The 18,255-nt window shown below is 44.8% G+C and overlaps 2 protein-coding genes across 5 annotated transcripts in view; one reads left to right on the top strand and one right to left on the bottom strand.

Annotated features, from left to right (window-relative positions):
• The window catches only part of LOC145343953 (uncharacterized), a 51,941-nt gene extending 35,614 nt beyond the window's left edge, over positions 1-16,327 (top strand). For 3 of the 4 annotated variants that reach the window (XM_080190527.1, XM_080190524.1, XM_080190526.1), the window contains 3 exons: positions 6,468-6,587; positions 11,022-11,100; positions 13,776-16,327. In XM_080190527.1, coding sequence (XP_080046653.1) covers positions 6,468-6,587; positions 11,022-11,100; positions 13,776-14,052 — 476 coding nt within the window. In that variant the 3' untranslated portion in view covers positions 14,053-16,327. The remainder of the gene's footprint in view (positions 1-6,467; positions 6,588-11,021; positions 11,101-13,775) is intronic. The other variant, XM_080190525.1, reaches the window with a different exon arrangement.
• The window catches only part of LOC145343954 (excitatory amino acid transporter 2-like), a 181,092-nt gene that overhangs the window by 11,982 nt on the left and 150,855 nt on the right, over positions 1-18,255 (bottom strand). The gene's annotated exons all lie outside the window — the stretch shown is intronic.

Here is an 18,255-nt window from a genome sequence, read left to right as displayed (position 1 = left end):
TCTGATGCCAGGACCCGGGGTATTTCTGATCGTGTCCAAGATATCCTGAAGTGGGAGGGAGAGGGGCCAGAAGTCGTGGTACATATTGGTACCAATGACATAGGTAAGAAAAGGGAAGAGGTCCTGAAAAGAGAATATAGGGAATTAGGAAGGGAGTTGAGAAGAAGGACTGCAAAGGTAGGATAAATGCGATAAATGTGGAGGATAAATGCGTGGCTGAGGGATTGGAGCGGGGGCAGAGATTCAGGTTTCTGGATCAATGGGACCTCTTTTGGGGCAGGTGTGACCTGTACAAAAAGGATGGGTTGCACTTGAATCCCAGGGGGACCAATATCCTAGTGGGGAGGTTTGCTAAGGCTACTAGGAGGAGTTTAAACTAGAAAGATTGGGGGGTGGGAATCAAATTGAAGTGACTGGGAGAGAGGAGGTTAGCTCACAAATAGAGAGGGATTGTCGACAGTGTGAGAGGGAGGATAGGCAGGTGATAGAGAAGGGGAGTGCTCAGACCGAAGGTTTGAGATGTATCTATTTTAACACAAGGAGTGTGGTGAACAAAGTGGATGAGCTTAGAGTGTGGATCATTACTTGGAAATGTGATGTGGTGGCCATGACAGAGACTTGGATGACTGAGGGACAGGACTGGTTACTTCAAGTGCCGGGTTTCAGATGTTTCAGAAGGGACAGGGAGGCAGGCAAAAGAGGTGAGGGAGTGGCACTGTTGATCAGAGATAGTGTCATGGCTGCAGAAAAGATGGATGCCATGGAGGGATTGTCTATGGAGTCTCTGTGGGTGGAAGTTAGGAAAAGAAGGGGTCAATAACTTTAGTGGGTGTTTTCTATAGGCCGCCCAATAATAACAGGGATGTTGAGGAGCAGATTGGGAAGCAGATCCTGGAAAGATGTAATAATAGTAAAAAGTCTGACAACACCAGGTTTTAGTCCAACCTATTTATTTGATAATATTCTCACAAGCTTTCGAGGGGTTACCCTCTTCGTCAGGTGAATGGAGAGTTCTGGCCTCAGACAGAGCATATAAAGCACAGACAGTTTAGAGATTACTGATTAAAATGCGAATCCTTACACCTAACCTGCTGTTCAAGACCTGAAGTGGCTGACAATGTGAGTGGTAGGAGCACTGATCACAGTTTAAAGAGATGTGTATTGTCTCCAGACAGTACAGTAAGTGAGGTTTTGCAAACCCAGGCAAGTCACGGGGGTTACAGATAGTGCGACATGAACCCAAGATCCCTGTTGAGACCGTCCTCATGTGTGCGGAACTTGGCTATCAGTCTCTGCTCAGCGACTCTGCGCTGTCGTGTGTTGTGAAGGCCGCCTTGGAGAATGCTTACCCGAAGGTCAGAGGCTGAATGCCCGTGACCACTGAAGTGTTCGCCAACAGGAAGGGAACAGTCTTGCCTGGTGACTGTCGAGCGATGTTCATTCATCCGTTGTCGTAGCGTCTGCATGGTCTCCCCAATGTACCATGCTTCGGGACATCCTTTCTTGCAACGTATCAGGTAGACAATGTTGGCCGAGTTGCAAGAGTATTTACCGTGTACCTGGTGGATGGTATTCTCACGTGTGATGATGGTATCCATGTCGATGATCCGGCATGTCTTGCAGAGGTTGCTGTGACAGGGTTGTGTGGTATTGTGGTCACTGTTCTCCTGAAGGCTGGGTAGTTTGCTGCGAACAATGGTCTGTTTGAGGTTGTGCAAACAGACCATTGTTCGCAGCAAACTACCCAGCCTTCAGGAGAACAGTGACCACAATACCACACAACCCTGTCACAGCAACCTCTGCAAGACATGCCGGATCATCGACATGGATACCATCATCACACGTGAGAATACCATCCACCAGGTACATGGTAAATACTCTTGCAACTCGGCCAACATTGTCTACCTGATACGTTGCAAGAAAGGATGTCCCGAAGCATGGTACATTGGGGAGACCATGCAGACGCTACGACAACGGATGAATGAACATCGCTCGACAGTCACCAGGCAAGACTGTTCCCTTCCTGTTGGCGAACACTTCAGTGGTCACGGGCATTCAGCCTCTGACCTTCGGGTAAGCATTCTCCAAGGCGGCCTTCACAACACACGACAGCGCAGAGTCGCTGAGCAGAGACTGATAGCCAAGTTCCGCACACATGAGGACGGTCTCAACAGGGATCTTGGGTTCATGTCGCACTATCTGTAACCCCCGTGACTTGCCTGGGTTTGCAAAACCTCACTTACTGTACTGTCTGGAGACAATACACATCTCTTTAAACTGTGATCAGTGCTCCTACCACTCACATTGTCAGCCACTTCAGGTCTTGAACAGCAGGTTAGGTGTAAGGATTCGCATTTTAATCAGTAATCTCTAAACTGTCTGTGCTTTATATGCTCTGTCTGAGGCCAGAACTCTCCATTCACCTGACGAAGAGGGTAACCCCTCGAAAGCTTGTGAGAATATTATCAAATAAATAGGTTGGACTAAAACCTGGTGTTGTCAGACTTTTTACTATGTTTACGCCAGTCCAACGCCGGCATACCCACATCAAGATGTAATAATAACAGAGTTGTCATGATGGGAGATATTAATTTCCCAAATATTGATTGGAATCTCCCTAGGGTAAGAGGTTTAGATGGGGAGGAGTTTGTTAGGTGTGTTCAGGAGGGTTTCTTGACACAGTTTGTGGATAAGCCTACAAGTGGAGAGACTGTACTCAATTTGGTATTGGGAAATGAACCTTGTCAGGTGAGAGATCTCTCAGTGAGACAGCATTTTGGAGATAGTGATCATAATTCTATCTCATTTACAATAGTATTGGAGAGAGATAGGATCAGACAAGCTAGAAAAGTGTTTAATTGGAGTAAGGAGAATTATGAGGCTATCAGGCAGGAAATTGGAGGCTTAAATTGGAAAGAGGTTTTCTCAGGGAAATGTATGGAAGAAATATGGCAAATTTTCAGGGAATATTTGTCTGGAGTTCTGCATGAGACAGGGAAGTTATGGTAGATTACAGGAACTGTGGTGTACAAAGGCTGTAATAAATCTAGTCAAGAAGAAAGAAAAGCTTACAAAAGATTCAGAGAGCTAGGTAATGTTAGAGTTCTAGAAGAGTATACAGCTAATAGGAAGGATCTTAAGAAGGAAATTAGGGGAGCCAGAAAGGGTCATGAGAAGGCCTTGGCAGGCAGGATTAAGGAAAATCCCAAGGCATTCTACATGTGAAGAGCAAGAGGATATGACGTGAAAGAATAGAATATATCAAGTGTGAGGGTGAGAAAGTTTGTATGGAACCAGAAGAAATAGCAGAGGTACTTAATGAATACTTGACTTCAGTATTCACAGAGGAAAAGGATCTTAGTGGCTGTAGTGCAGACTTGCAGCAGACTGAAAAGCTTGAGCATGTAGACATTAAGGAGGAGGATGTGTTGGAGCTTTTGAAAAGCATCAAGTTAGATAAGTCGCTGGGACCAGACGGGATATACCCCAGGCTGCTGTGGAGGCAAGGGAGGAAATTGCTGAGCCTCTGGCAATGATCTTTACAGCATCAATGGAGATGGGAGAGGTTCCGGAGGATTGGAGGATTGTGGATGTGGTCCCTTTATTCAAGAAAGGGAGTAGAGATAGCCCTGGAAATTATAGGCAAGTGAGTCTAACCTCAGTGGTTGGTAAGCTGATGGAGAAGATCCTGAGAGGCAGGATTTATGAACATTTGGAGGGGTATAATATGATTAAGAATAGTCAGCATGGCTTTGTCAAAGGCAGATGCCTTATGAGCCTAATTGAATTTTTTGAAGATGTGACTAAACATATTGATGAAGGAAGAGCAGTAGATGTAGTATACATAGACTTCAGCAAGGCATTTGATAAGGTGCCCTATGCGAGGCTTATTGTGAAAGTGAGGGGGCATTGGATCCAAGGGGACTTTGCTTTGTGGATCCAGAACTGGCTTGCCCACAGAAGGCAAAGAGTGGTTATAGATGGGTCATATTCTGCATGGAGGTCGGTCATCAGTGGAGTGCCCCAGGGATCTTTTCTGGGACCCTTAATCTTTGTGATTTTTATAAATGACCTGGATGAGGAAGTGGAGGGATGGGTTGGTTAGTTTGCTGATGACATAAAGGTTGGAGGTGTTGAGGATAGTGTGGAGGGATGTCAGAAGTTGCAGCGAGACATTGATAGCATGCAAGACAGGGCAGAGAAGTGGCAGATGGAGCTCAACCCAAATAAGTGTGAAGTGGTTCATTTTGGCAGGTCAAATAGGATGGCAGAATATAATATTAATGGTCGGACTCTTGGCAGTGTGGAAGGTCAGAAGGATCTTGGGGTCCGAGTTCATAGGATGCTCAAAGCAGCTGTGCAGGTAAAGGATGTGGTTAAGAAGGTGTATGGTGTACTGGCCTTCATCAATCGAGGAATTGAGTTTAGGAGTCGGGAGATAATGCTGCAGCTTTATAAGACCCTGGTCAGACCCCACTTGGAGTACTGCACTCAGTTCTGGTCGCCTCATTACAGGAAGGATGTGGAAGCCATAGAAAGGGTGCAGAGGAGATTTACAAGGATGTTGCCTGGATTGGGGAGCATGCCTTATGAGGATAGGTTGAGGGAGCTCGGCCTTTTCTCCTTGGAGAGATGAAGGATGAGGACTGACCTGATAGATTTGTTTAAAATGTTGAGATGTATTGATTGGGTAGATAGTCAGAGGCCTTTTCCCAGGGCTGGGATGATTGCTACGAGAGGACACAGGTTTAAGGTGCTGGAGAGTAGGTACAGAGGAGATGTCAGGGGTAAGTTTTTCACTCAGAGAGTGGTGGGTGCGTAGAATGGGCCACCAGCAATGGTGGTGGAGGTGGATTCAATGGGGTCTTTTAAGAGACTTTTAGATAAGTACATGGAACTTAGTAAGATAGAGGGTTATAGGAAGCCTAGTGATCTCTAAGGTAGGGACATGTTTGACACAATTTTGTGGGCTGAAGGGCCTGTATTGTGCTATAGTTTTTCTATGTTTCTATGTAACAAATCTTACTTGAAAAGCTCCCAATGTTCATCCATAGTTTTCTCAGTTAATATTTGTGGTCAATTCTTGCGTATTCCTCCCAGCTTTCTCTGAATTTAATATCATAACTCACGGCACATTCATCGTCTACTCCAACCTAATAACAAACTTGACCGTGTATGATCACTGTTAGCTGGGTGTCAGAATGCTGACGACGTCAGGCTGATTACTCATTAATACAAAAACACAAAATGCTGGAAAATCTCAGCAGGTCTGACAGCATCTGTAGAGAGAAAATAGAGCCAACATTTCGAATCTGGATGACCCTTGAAGAGAGTTTCCAGCATTTTCTGTTTTGGTTTGCTCAGAGTAATTTGTTTTTATACTCATTAGTATTAATAGAATGACCTGTTTTCTTGATTCAAGAAAAGATTATTCCAGAAAACTGCCCAATACACTCAAAAGATTTGCTGCATTTGAGACTCAAGTTGTTCTGCATTAAGTGTATGTGAAATTATTATTCTTATTTTTCATTATAACCTCTTTGTTTTTCTAACAAGCTTCATTGCTGTTAATTCTTTCACTCTGTGTTAATATATTGACACTCGTTGGTCTCTAGCTGGTGTGCTTAATTTTCCAAACACTTGATGCAGCACCACCATGTGTGGGAGCTCAGGAAAGGCTAATGGACGGTGGGTCCTGGTATAGCATTAACTTGGAAACACAGACATGCAGACTCCAGTCTGAACTGCTGAGTGTGTGCAGCGAATACACACATATGACATTAAATCAGGTAGTCCAGCTACTGTTCTAATAGAGTTTTGCAGTATGCAGGACGACATACAATGGACAGCCTTACTTATCTTCTCTCGTCCCCTCTGCCATGACATACAAAGATCCATCTGATGGTCTTTAACAATCCTCTGGAAAAGCTCACCAACCCTTGTAGTGTTTGCACCCTGTCTCAGGAGAATGTGAATTTGCTGGTGTCAAATGAAACATTGCACAGTGTCGAGAGAAGTTGCGAAGAGGCAGAAGACCTCTCCATTCACACAGAGTGAAGTCCAATATTGAGGTTGCTATGGAGACTATGCAGGCCCAGGCTCACACTGGCCTCATTCCTGGCTGAAACAGAGGAATGTAGAAGCGCAGAAACAAAGGCTTTTAAAAATATACTGATTCAAATTCAAACAAAGAAATGGATTTGAAACCAAAGGGAAGTAATGTTGTGGAATGTTAAGAAATAAATGCTGATGGAAAATTCTGCATGCAGTTTTGCAAAATGGCTAATTCCTGAATGTCAAAGAAGATGTGTCAGGCTGGGCATCTTCCTCCAATTGCTAGGCCGTCCATTGATTTCTGCTGGGTGTAACTTGATTGGTTGCCATTGGGACGGGAGTACGCTCTCTCTGTGTAAAATATGTGTCCGAGTCCATGCCTAAACTTGGAATTGATTGGTCTTTCTTTCTAGCATCTCAAGCTGAGCCAACCAGCACCAAAAGATCAAATCTTCTTATCGTGGACAACGAGCCCAATCTAAAGTTTCAGCCAACAACAGCTGTCGGAGAGAAGCCTCTGGAAGTCAGCGTGGGTAGGACACCTGAAACTTTGTAAACTCTCTTCCTAGATGTTTACTCATACCAGTCACACTATGTAAAACCTTTTCAAATGTGTGGGCAATTTGTAAACTGTTAATCTGCTGAGTGTTGGCTAATGTTCTGCTTGGTGACAGCACTGCCCTGGTGTAGAAAATTTCAACAGAAATTGATGTCAAATTGACCCTGTGTTAATGATCTATGTATAGTCCTCAGTGTTTCTTGTGTTCAAAGATTAGAATAATCTAACAATTTAAATTGAACAATATTAATGGGACAACAAAGTAGAAATTTAATGCAAAGTACAATTAGATCATTTGAACTAAGAGACTTTGGATTCAATGAAGTTTGTATTTCAAAGAAATATCCTACCACCTATCTCATACTTCAGCATTTGTCATTTATTATTTTAAACATAGGCCAAAATATGGTATTTTAGCCTGGTGAGGAATTACCTACTTTTTGTTACTCTGTGTCTGTTATGAAGCTTTCCTATGCTGTGTACCACATGAGTTATTATCAAGACAAAGCTTTGCCCCATATTTGAACCTTCGCTTGCCCATCTACCTTGCCAATGCATGGGAGACCCTCTGACTTGGACCTAGTCTGACACCGTCTCCATTCACACTGTACCATCGCAACAGGTGGAAGGAGAAAGCCCTTCACCTCATTACTCTGGGTTGTGAATCCAGCACGTGTCCCAGAGAAATAAGGGCAATGTGGGTTCCTCCTGTCATTACTTTGCCTCACCAGAAAGAAGGAAGCACCAGTTCATCATTCTAGGGTGAGTTTAAGGCTAGGACAGTGTGCTGAAAATGGGTGGAGTTTAATGTCCAGTGTAGGACAACTGGTAGAAACTCCGCAATGGCCATTCTGTGTCCTCGTGATCTGATTTGGTGCCACTGAGGCACTTACCTGGTTAAAGTCAGAGTCAATGCCATATCAGCAGGATCTTCCCACCCTTGAAAGCTATTAGCCAATCAGAGGATTTTGAAAAATCATTTTGCAGGCTGAGGTTGTCACTGACTAGGCCAGCATTTATTGCCCATCCCTAATTGCCCTTCAGAGGGTGGCTATGAGCTGCCTTTCTGAACCACTGCAGTCCCTGAGGTGTAGGTACACCCACAGTGCTGCTAGGGAGAACATTCCAGGATTTTGACCCAGCAACAGTGAAAGAACACTGATAAATTTCCAAGTCAGGATGATGTGTGGTTTGGAAAGGAACTTACGTGTGTTCCTATGATCTCCTGCCTTTGTTCTTCTAGGTGGTAGAAGTTGTGGGATTAGAAGGTGCTAGAACATAGAACAGTACACACAGTACAGGCCCTTTGGCCCTTGATGTTATGCTGAGCTATGTCCAAAACCAAGATCAAGCTATCCCACTCCCTATAATTCTGGTGTGCTCCATGTGCCTGTCCAATAACCACTTGAAAGTTCCTAAAGTGTCTGACTCCACCATCGCAGCTGGCAGTGCATTCCACACCCCAATCACTTTCTGAGTAAAGAGCCGACCTGGGACATCCCTCCTACATCTCCCACCATGAATCTTATAGTTATGTCCCCTAGTAACAGCTACATCCACCCGAGGAAATAGTCTCTGAATGTCCACTCTATCTATCCCCATCATCATCTTCTAAACCTCTATTAAGTCGCCCCTCATCCTCCTCTGCTCTAAAGAGAAAAGCCCCAGTTCCCTCATAAGACCTACCTTCCAAACCAGGCAGCATCCTGGTAAATCTCCTCTGCACTCTCTCCAATGCTTCCACATCCTTCTTATAATGAGGTGACCAGAACTGAACACAATATTCCAAATGTGATCTCACCAATGTCTGGTATAATTGCAGTATAACCCCACAGCTCTTAAACTCAAACCCCCTGTTAATAAATGCTAACACACTATAAGCCTTCTTCATGGCTCTATCCACTTGAGTGGCAACCTTCAGAGATCTGTGGATATGAACCCCAAGATCTCTCTGTTCCTCCACATTCCTTAGAACCCTGCCGTTGACCCTATAATCTGCATTCAAGTTTGTCCTACCAAAATGAATCACCTCACACTTATCAGGGTTAAACGCCATCTGCCACTTTTCTGCCCAGCTCTGCATCCTATCAATGTCTCTTTGCAGCCTGCAAGAACCCTCCACTTCATCCACTACTCCACCAATCTTGGTGTCATCAGCAAATTTACTAACCCACTCTTCAGCCTCCTCCTCCAAGTCATTGATAAAAGTCACAAATAGCAGAGGACCCAGCACTGATCCCTGTGGTACAGGGCTGGTAAATGGCCTCCAGTCTGAAAATTTTCCCTCCACCACCGCCCTCTGTCTTCTATGAGATAGCCAATTACTTATCCAATCGGCCAAATTTCCCTCTGTCCCACACCTCCTTGCTTTCTTCATGAGTTTACCACGGAGAACCTTATCAAATGCCTCACTAACATCCATGTATACGACATCAACTGCTCTACCTTCATCTACACGCTTAGTTACTCCCTCAAAGAATTCAATCAGATTTGTGAGGCAAGACTCACCCTTCATGAATCCATGCTGACTATCCCGGATTAAGCTGCATCTTTCCAAATCCTGTCCCTCAGGACATTTTCCATTAACTTACTGACCACCAAAGTAAGACTAACTAGCCTATAATTACCAGGGTCATTCCTATTTCCTTTCTTGAACAGAAGAACAACATTCACCACTCTCCAGTCCTCTGGCACTACCCCCGAGGACACCAAAGATCAAAGCCAAAGGCTCTGCAATTTCATCCCTTGTCTCCCAAAGAATCTTAGGATATATTCCATCTGGCCCAGGGGACTTATCGACCTTCAGGTTTTTCAAAATTGCTAATACATCTTCCCTCAGAACATCTACCTCCTTTACCCTATCAGCCTGTATCACACTCTCATCCTCAAAAACATGGCCCCTCTTCTTGGTAAGCACTGAAGAAAGTATTCATTCATCACCTCTCCTATCTCTTCTGACTCCATGCACAAGATCCCACTCCTATCCTTGACCGGCCCTACCTTCACCCTGATCATTCTTTTATTTCTCATGTAAGCGTAAAAAGCCTTGGGGTTTTCCTTTATCTGCCCTGCCAAGGACTTCTCATGCTCTCCAAAGCTCTTTTTTTAGCTCATTCCTAACTACCTTGTAATCCTCAAGCTGTTGAAGGAGCCTTGATGATTGCTGCAGTGCATCATGTGGATGATACACACTGCTACCACTTTGTCAGTGGTGGATGGATTGAATGTTGAAGGTGGTGGATGGGGTGCCAATCAAGCAGGAGTGTTGTTGAAGCTGCTCTCATCCAGGCATGGTTACAGTATTCTACCAAACTCCTGACTTGTGCTTTGTCAATGGTGGATAGGCTTTGGGGAGTCAGGAAATGCATTACTCTCTGCAAAGTCCCAACTCTGACTTGCTCTGGTAGCCACAGCATTTATGGCTAGTCCAGTTCAGTTTCTGGCCAATGCTAATCCCAGGACGTAGAGAATTCGGTGATAGCAATGTGCCAAATGGTGATGGTTAGATTCTCTCTTGTTGGAGATGGCCATTGTCTGCTATTTTGTGGCAAGAATGTTACTTTTTAGTGCTAGCAATGCTTCAGGAGACCCAGGGGCAAAGGATTGTGATGGAGCCCTAGGATTAAGGTAAGTGGGGAGGGTTCATCAGAGTGAGACAGGAGCCCCTCACTATGGAGGGAGGTGTAGCACAGTATATACCCAGGCAGAGGTATTAACTATAGATTGTTCTTGCCTCTGGCAGCATGGCTATTCAAATCGGAGAGACTTTATCCTAGCAGCTAGCAGGATACCAACCAGGGTTTATCTGGCAGGTTGCGAACATATCATGGCCTCAGCTGATTAAATCCCACTGATGGTGATGATCCAGCAGGGGGCAGTCACTGGGTAATGGGAATCCAGCAGTCACTGGGTGATGGGAATCCCAGCAGGGGGCAGTCACTGGGTGATGATCCAGCAGGGGACAGTCACTGGGTGATGGGAATCCCAGTAATAAGTATCACAACACCAGGTTAAAGTCCAACAGATTTATTTGGTAGCACAAGCCATTAGCTTTCAAAGCACTGCTCCTTCATCAGGTGAGTGGGAGTTCAGTTCACAAACAGGGCATATAAAGACACAAACTCAATTTACAGAATAATGGTTGGAATGTGAATTACCTGTAAAGATTCACATTCCAACCATTATTTTGTAAATTGAGTTGAACTCTGACTTATTTCCAGTCACTGGAACTTTTATTCACATTCTTCCTTGGAGACAAGAAGCCACCTGCCATTCATTCACAGTTAGCACCTGAGGAGGCAAGTGGGTGCTGGGGTGTCTATCGTCACTGATTCAAGAATTAGGCACTTTCCAGGGGACAGCTTTTCTCTGGTCAGGTTTACAGGTGACGATTTTCTCTGTTTTTCAGACTGGCTGATTGTGGTTGGAATCATTGCATCACTCCTCATCATTGTAATTGGTGGACTGGTGATCATATACAGCAAAAGGTAGGCCAATTCCAACCACTGCAATGCCAAACAGTGGGTAACCTTCTCTCAGGTAGCCAGGGTGTGCCCAGGCAGGCAACAGCAAGGTTCAGTGTGCTGCCTATACGGAGCACACACCCTGTAACTGTGCTGATTGGGTGTGTGGGTGGCCCTGAGAGTACGGCACTGAGGGAAGGAAGGAGAAACGGTGCCACATGTTCCTCCTTAGCTGGGAGTTCCAATGTGTGAAATGGAAATCTGCCGTAGGCACTGGCTAATTCTAAAAGATGATTTGAACGTTGGATTCAGGTCCAGAGATAACACTGCCCACACACGGGCAGAAAGGAACAGTATTGTTCATGTAACACTCTCCAGTCCTATTGGAGAAAATGTGACAGTTTAACTGTTTCAATCCCGCTGAAAGACGCTGTTGTTCAACACTTGCTGGGTGTCAGTGCGGAGATTCCTGCTCCATGTTTGGAAATCCAGGCCCGAACCTTTCACTTTGCTTTTTTTCCCTTGTTTAGATTTCAGTCCCATTCGTGACTCAGGCAGTTACATTTTCATTTAAGCACTTCTGCCTGCCTGAAGGTGCCGTGTGTTTGGATTGTGGATTGTGCCCATCTTGTTTCCCCATTCAACCCCATTTCCTGTGTGTATGTATTGCGTGCCTGCCCTTTTGCCACACTATTCCCCCCCCAACCATCCCATACCCCCCACACCCACCAACCCCCACCCCACACCTCCCAAATCTGCCAACCCTCACCTCCCACCACCCCCTCGCATCCCCACCCAACCCCCCATCCCCAATGCCTATCCCCTCCCTCCTACATACCTCACCTCCCACCATCCCTCACAACCCCACCCCACGCACAATCCCACACACCCCGAGCCCCCACACGACCAATCCCCCCACCCCCCACCCTCCACAGGATCACCCCACCCCCACCCCTGTTTCCTGTTACTTGGATGATGCGGAGGCTTTGGAGAGGGTGTAGAAGAGGTTTAATCCAGGATGCTGCTTGGATTTGAGAGTACGAGCTACAAGGAGAGGCTGGACAAATGAAGATTGTTTTCTCTGGAGTGGCGGAGGCTGAGGGAAGACCTGATTGAAGTCTATAAAATTATGAGACCATAGATATGATTGACAGTCAGAATCTTTTTCCCAGGTTTTGATTTGATTTGATTAATTATTGTCACTTTTAATCCACAGGTGCTTCGGTCCGCCTTGTTGTCCAACAAGGGGCATACACGTGGTGGGTCGTGCGAGGGCTGCTCTTGGATGTTTTGAGAGTAGCCTAGTACTTCATGACATTAGTGTGTGCTTAAACTGGACCAGATGCTGGGCAAGATGACAGCTCAGTGACTATCGCTGCTTGCTGTGCAGACACATGGATTTGGGCCGGTGTCTGTGGGAGTTTGCGCATTCTCCCCGTGATTGTGTGGGTTTTCTCCGGGTGTTCCAGTTTCCTCCCACACCCCAAAGATGTGCTCTTAGGCTGATTGGTGTAACAAATTGTCCCTAAATTAGTCTCCCCTCAATCTGGTTTCCACTGTGGAGTGCCGTAAGCGCAGACAAGGGTCATGGGTGGAAGAGGGGACTCACAACATTGAAATGGCGGCACGGGCTCATTGGGCCGGAGGACCTGTTTCCCGTGCTGTGTTGTTCTTCGTATGAACATACAGTGAAAAGTATTGTTTTTTGCACCCTATACAGACAAAATATACCATTCATAGAGAAGGAAACGAGAGAGACAGTGCAGAATGTAGTGTTACAGTCATAGCTAGGGTGTAGAGAAAGATCAACCTAATGCAAGGTAAGTCCAATGGATGACAGCAGCAGGGAAGAAGCCGTTCTTGAGTCAGTTGGTACGTGACATCAGACTTTTGTATCTTTTTCCTGAAGGAAGAAGGTGGAAGTGAGAATGTCCAGGGTGAGTGGGTCCCTTAATTATGCTGGCTGCTTACTGAGGCAGCAGGAAGTGTAGACAGAGTCAATGGATGGGAGGCTGGTTTGTGTGATGGATTGGGCTACATTCATGACCTTTTATAGTTCCTTGTGGTCTTGGGCACAGCAGGAGCCACACCAAGCTGTGATACAACCAGAAAGAATGCTTTCTATGGTGCATCTGTAAAAGTTGGTGAGAGTCAGAGCTGACATAGCAAATTTCCTTAGTCTTCTGAGAAAGTAGAAGTGTTGATGGGCTTTCTTAACTATAGTGCTGTCTGAGTGCGCTGTCTGGGTGTATTGTCTGAGTGCTCTATCTGGGTGTGTTGTTGGGTGTGCTGTCTGGATGTGCTGTCTGGGTGCTCTGTTGGGGTGAGTTGTCTGGGTGCTTTGCCTAGGTGCAGTCTCTGGGCCTTCTGTCTGGGTGTGCTGTCTGGGTGCTTTGTCTGGGTATGCTGTCTGGGAGCACTGTGTGGGCATGCTGTCTGAGTGCTCTGTCTAGGTGTGCTGTCTAGGTGTACTGTTTGGGTGCTCTGTCTGGATGCTCTGTTTCAGTGCTCTGTCTGAGAGCTCTGTTTGTGCATTCTGTGCCTTTGTTGGGAATAACTAATCCTTGTTTATTATTGACTCGTCTTACGGTCTGATTAATTATGAACTTGATCATTAATTGATTTTCTGTTATAATAAATGCGTGATTGAAATGGCTTCTAATAACTGAAAAACAGTAACCCATCACTTTTATTCTTAGATTGTGTGGACGCAAGAAAACTCTGGCTATCACCAGACCAAGAGAGGATAATGCAGCGATCATGGAGAATGGAAATGGGAGAGACTTGGTGGAAGAAGGGGGCCTGAAAGCCGATATAAAAAGATCTGATGAATGGATCCAGCTGATGAAGAAAGATGATGTGGAGGTTGTGTCTGAATCAGCTGAAGCTGCCCGGTTAATGAGTGGTGAGGAGGCTGGAGAAGTGTCCAATAGAGAGATGGTGACCGCTACACAGGAGCAAGAGAACAGGAGCTAGGTCGAGTACCAGATGGTGATGAAGCTCTTCCCCTCTCATCTCCACATCTTTACATGTCACTCACTGAGTGCAAATCTCCTACATGGTCTGTCAGCACTTTGATAAGCTTTGTGTTACATCCTCTAAAATTCTACAAAGATCCATGTTTACGATGCCTGTTTTCAGCACCATTGTAATCTTCAGCAACAGAGTCTATTTCACGTTCCTGTCGAAAATGTCACCCCTGTGTCTGATCATTCTACTCTCATATCAAAACATTTCTTTCTCGTGTTGAACTATGTTGTTCTCATGTTCAACATGTCCCATTTGTCTTAGATTGTTATTTTCTGTTGACTGTGTCACCCTCGGGACAGACTGCTTTGTTTTCATGTCAGTCCGTGTCATTCTCTTGTCAGCCCATGTCGTTCCATGTCAATCTGTATCATTCACATATCATTCTCGTGTCAGTCTGTGTCATTCTTTTGTCAGTCACTGTCATTCTCATGTCAGCTCATGATGTTCTTGTGTTGGACTTTGTCGGCCTGGTAACAAATCATTTTTCTCTTGTGTTGTTTTCATGTCAGACATTTTCTTGTGTTGAACTCTGACGCTCTCTTGTTGGATCATGTCAATCGAGTATTGGATCATTTCAGTTTCATGTCAACCTGTGTCACTCTCATGTCAAGCTGTTTCACTCTCGTGGTGGTCTCTTGCTATATGGTTTCTCTGTATGACGGTTTAATGTGAAGTGTTTCCCCTTACCATTAGCAAGCTTTCCTCCTTGCTTCAGGCTTTCTCCTAGTATACATCATACTGGGACTGAAGGATGAGAAATCTGTTAAACTGGTTGAGGGGAGCGATGTGAAAGTGAATGTGGACATTAGCCTCCTCTTCAATAGTTCACTTTCCCATTCAGGTGGTGGATTGAGATGATCTGAGCTCTGAGTGACAGCTGGGGAGGGTACAGGACATGGCAGCTTCTCCATTAGCCTGTGGCCAATGTAAGAACCCAGACCTCAATCAGAGACCAGGTCGATACGCGATCCTCAGCACATGTGACTCAGACTGGAGTCTCTGCGAATGACCACTGCCATTTCATTACATCTCATCCATTTATCCAACAACATTTTCTCTTGCTTCTGAAAAGCTCACTTCTGTGTTCATTCCAGAAAATCACTTGCGAGAGCATTAAAGCAGTTTTAATAGGGACTGGCCGGTACTGAGAGTTACAGATTGTTCTTTCACCTCTACCCTTGAACCAAGATTATACTTTCTGCAAATGCACAATGGAATGAGTCTGATAAACTTTATTCTAGTTTTGGTGCTAAATTCACAGCACCACGGGCTCCATATTTTTGAACAAATTGGCAATATCCTCGGTAAGGTGTGAGGACAGCGGTGTGAACATAGCACGAGGGCCCTTCTACACACAGCCTGGTAGAACATTGTCAGAATGGTGGTGGAAGTTCAGTTCACAACTTGGCCTGTGTTATACCAAAACTGAGAATGTTTGGGGCCAGTACAGGGAACTTTACTCTGGACCTTAGGTTAATTGTGCCTGATTAAAATTCTGATTTGCTGGCTAAATTGGCAAAGATTTCCATTCCCATAGCCAATGAATAAAGTGTTAGATCTCCACAGCCGATTAGAAAAATATCTCATTCCCATCAAATTGAAGAACACAAAATCTATCCACAAATGTAAGAAAATATTCAAAAGTTGAGTGTGCATGAAGGAATTGTATGTTAATTTTTTAAAACTAGTTTTAATAACCGCGTATAATGTTGTTCAATGCCAATCTAGGCGGTGATGTGATGGGCTACACCATCAGAGTAATGTGGAGATTGGCTGTTTAATTTCATTGTGTCAGTATTGCAGACTGCAGGAGCTCATGATCTTTGCTGATTCATTGAGATACAGGGATTGGTATTCCTGTCTGCAACAGTTCATATTTAATCCTGAGCCTACTAGTGTGAGGCATCACTTAGTCAAGGATGGCCTAGGTGATGTCAGTATCAGTACTCACAGCATTCTGGCCTTCCCACTTTTCCCTGCCCCATTCCAGTCCTTACCACTCTGTTCCTTCCCTCCTGCTGACTTCCTCTTTCCCCAATCCCAGACTGCCCATCCTCCCTTTCCACCTGACAGCCCCCCCCCACTCCTCGCCCACCAGAGATCCTCCCACCTTTCCCTTCCCCCACTCATTAATGGAGTCTTTCTGTCATTTGTCATTAGGGCTGCCAACTGTGGGGAAGTATATTCCTGGATGTTTATCACATGACTCCCCCCCCCCGCCACCCCGAATTCACTCCAGCTATTATTCAGACAAAACATCTATCCTTGTGACACACTGTATCCTTAATGGAAAGCAAGAAGAATCATTAGCCAATTGGATGATCTTGGCTATCAGTCAAACAGCTCTTTCTCCTCCTATCTGCGATATTTTTATGTCTGGTAAAGAAAATGATCAAATTAAGCCATCGTTATTAATGTCCTGATGGTTTTTCTCCAGGGTTGCACACAGCAGGGTCTTGGAGATTAATCTTCAATTCCTGGAGACTCCAGGCCAATCCTGGAGGGTTGGCAACCCTATTTTTCATGTGAATGGCCTGATTGACTTTATTGAGCAAATAAAACATTGCAAATGCTGAAAATTTGAAGTTAAAAATAGAGAATGCTGGAAATGTTCAGCAGGTCACTGGACTCCTATAGAGCCAGAAACAAGAGTTTAATGGTTCAGTTTGGATTGAAAAATTACTGGCCTGAAGGATTAATACTATTTCTCTTCCCACTGTTGCCCTCACTGAATTGGTTTCGTAGGACATCACCTTCATCAGACTTACTTGCACTGTGAGTGCAAATTACTAATGCAATGAAAGCGGGTGCAAGGTTATTGGTGATCTGGCTGGTAGAATAGTGCTGTAAAAATTACTTTTATAAGAAAGATGTGTGTCTTACTTCCTGTATTGTACATATTATTTAGCTCATCCCACTTACATGGGATCATTGTTTTAAAAGCAGATTTACTCAGGAGCAATTATGCCCTATTCAGTGTTTGATGCATAGAAATAGCTGGATACCCCCTCCCCTCCAATTGAGCTGCTTCATTCTGTTTTCTGTTGGTGATTCTGGCAGATTTTTTAAAGTTATTGTTGGTCTTGGAGATATTTGGTCACCACAAAAGATCCTTTAGTCACGAAGCAGCCCATTGGTGGTGCTGGATGTGTAAGGAAGAACTGAATACTTGTGACCTTCAGATGTGCGCCTTCTTCACCCATCCACAATGAAGAATGGTATAGTGCGAGTTCACCAGCTCAAATGTATGTGCTTGAAGATTTCCCCCTCTCTGCAAACAGATAATAATTCCTCCCCCCAACCCAATCTCATTCCTTTAGTCTATTGACGTAGCCGGACAGAAGACTCACACATAAGGTGGACTGCAAAGAGGAAATTATGTTGAAATCTTTATCGAGACTTGTGAATATCTTATTTATACTCTGCCTGGGTTATATGATGAGCCCTAAGCTCTAGATCCCGGTTTGGTATATTGGGTAGATTAGTGTTGAGTTATTAATTTCTCTGGGATTGCCCTGGTCTTCACAAATTAAAAGATTAATCTCTGGGACTCTGCTGCAAACAACATGGGAGGAAAAGCGTCAAGACAGGGACACAATCTAGTGGACAAACACTGTTTGAATTGGAGAGGGAAAGGCTAATGTATCATCCTTGAAGACTGCAGTTGGTCTCAGGTACTCAGCTTGAAGCAGTGTTATAGCTCCATTCCTGTGCAGCACACTGAATCAATACCATTCCAACACTGGGTCACATCAGCTTTCCACAGTATGCTACTAATATATCACCAAACAATATCACAACTAGACTAACCTTTTTCCTACTTTGGCTCCCTGGATCCAATAGCAGACATTTCATCCAGAATGCTGAAGAGATTCTGGGGTAGATTTTGACATTTTCATGCAATTTAATACAGAATGTTCCAGGACCCATATCAGAGGGATTCTGAATCTGCCTCCACTTCCCTCCACTCTTGAGATCCCTGGATACAGCACCGAAGTGTGCTGTTAGTGAAATGATAAGAAACTGACCCAGTGCAGTGTGTTGCCATACTACATGGACTCGTAGTTCAGGCTGGGGACTCGCAATCTCCCAGCCCAGCTTTGTAAATTAAGAAATGACTTAAAGCAGAAAAGGGCCTGTTGTCAGTGT

This window comes from Carcharhinus amblyrhynchos, chromosome 6 (genome assembly GCF_965287045.1).
Source record: "Carcharhinus amblyrhynchos chromosome 6, sCarAmb.v2.hapA, whole genome shotgun sequence".
In the NCBI taxonomy this organism is placed as follows: Eukaryota; Metazoa; Chordata; class Chondrichthyes; order Carcharhiniformes; family Carcharhinidae; genus Carcharhinus; species Carcharhinus amblyrhynchos.
This window is presented reverse-complemented; position numbering and strand designations above follow the sequence as displayed.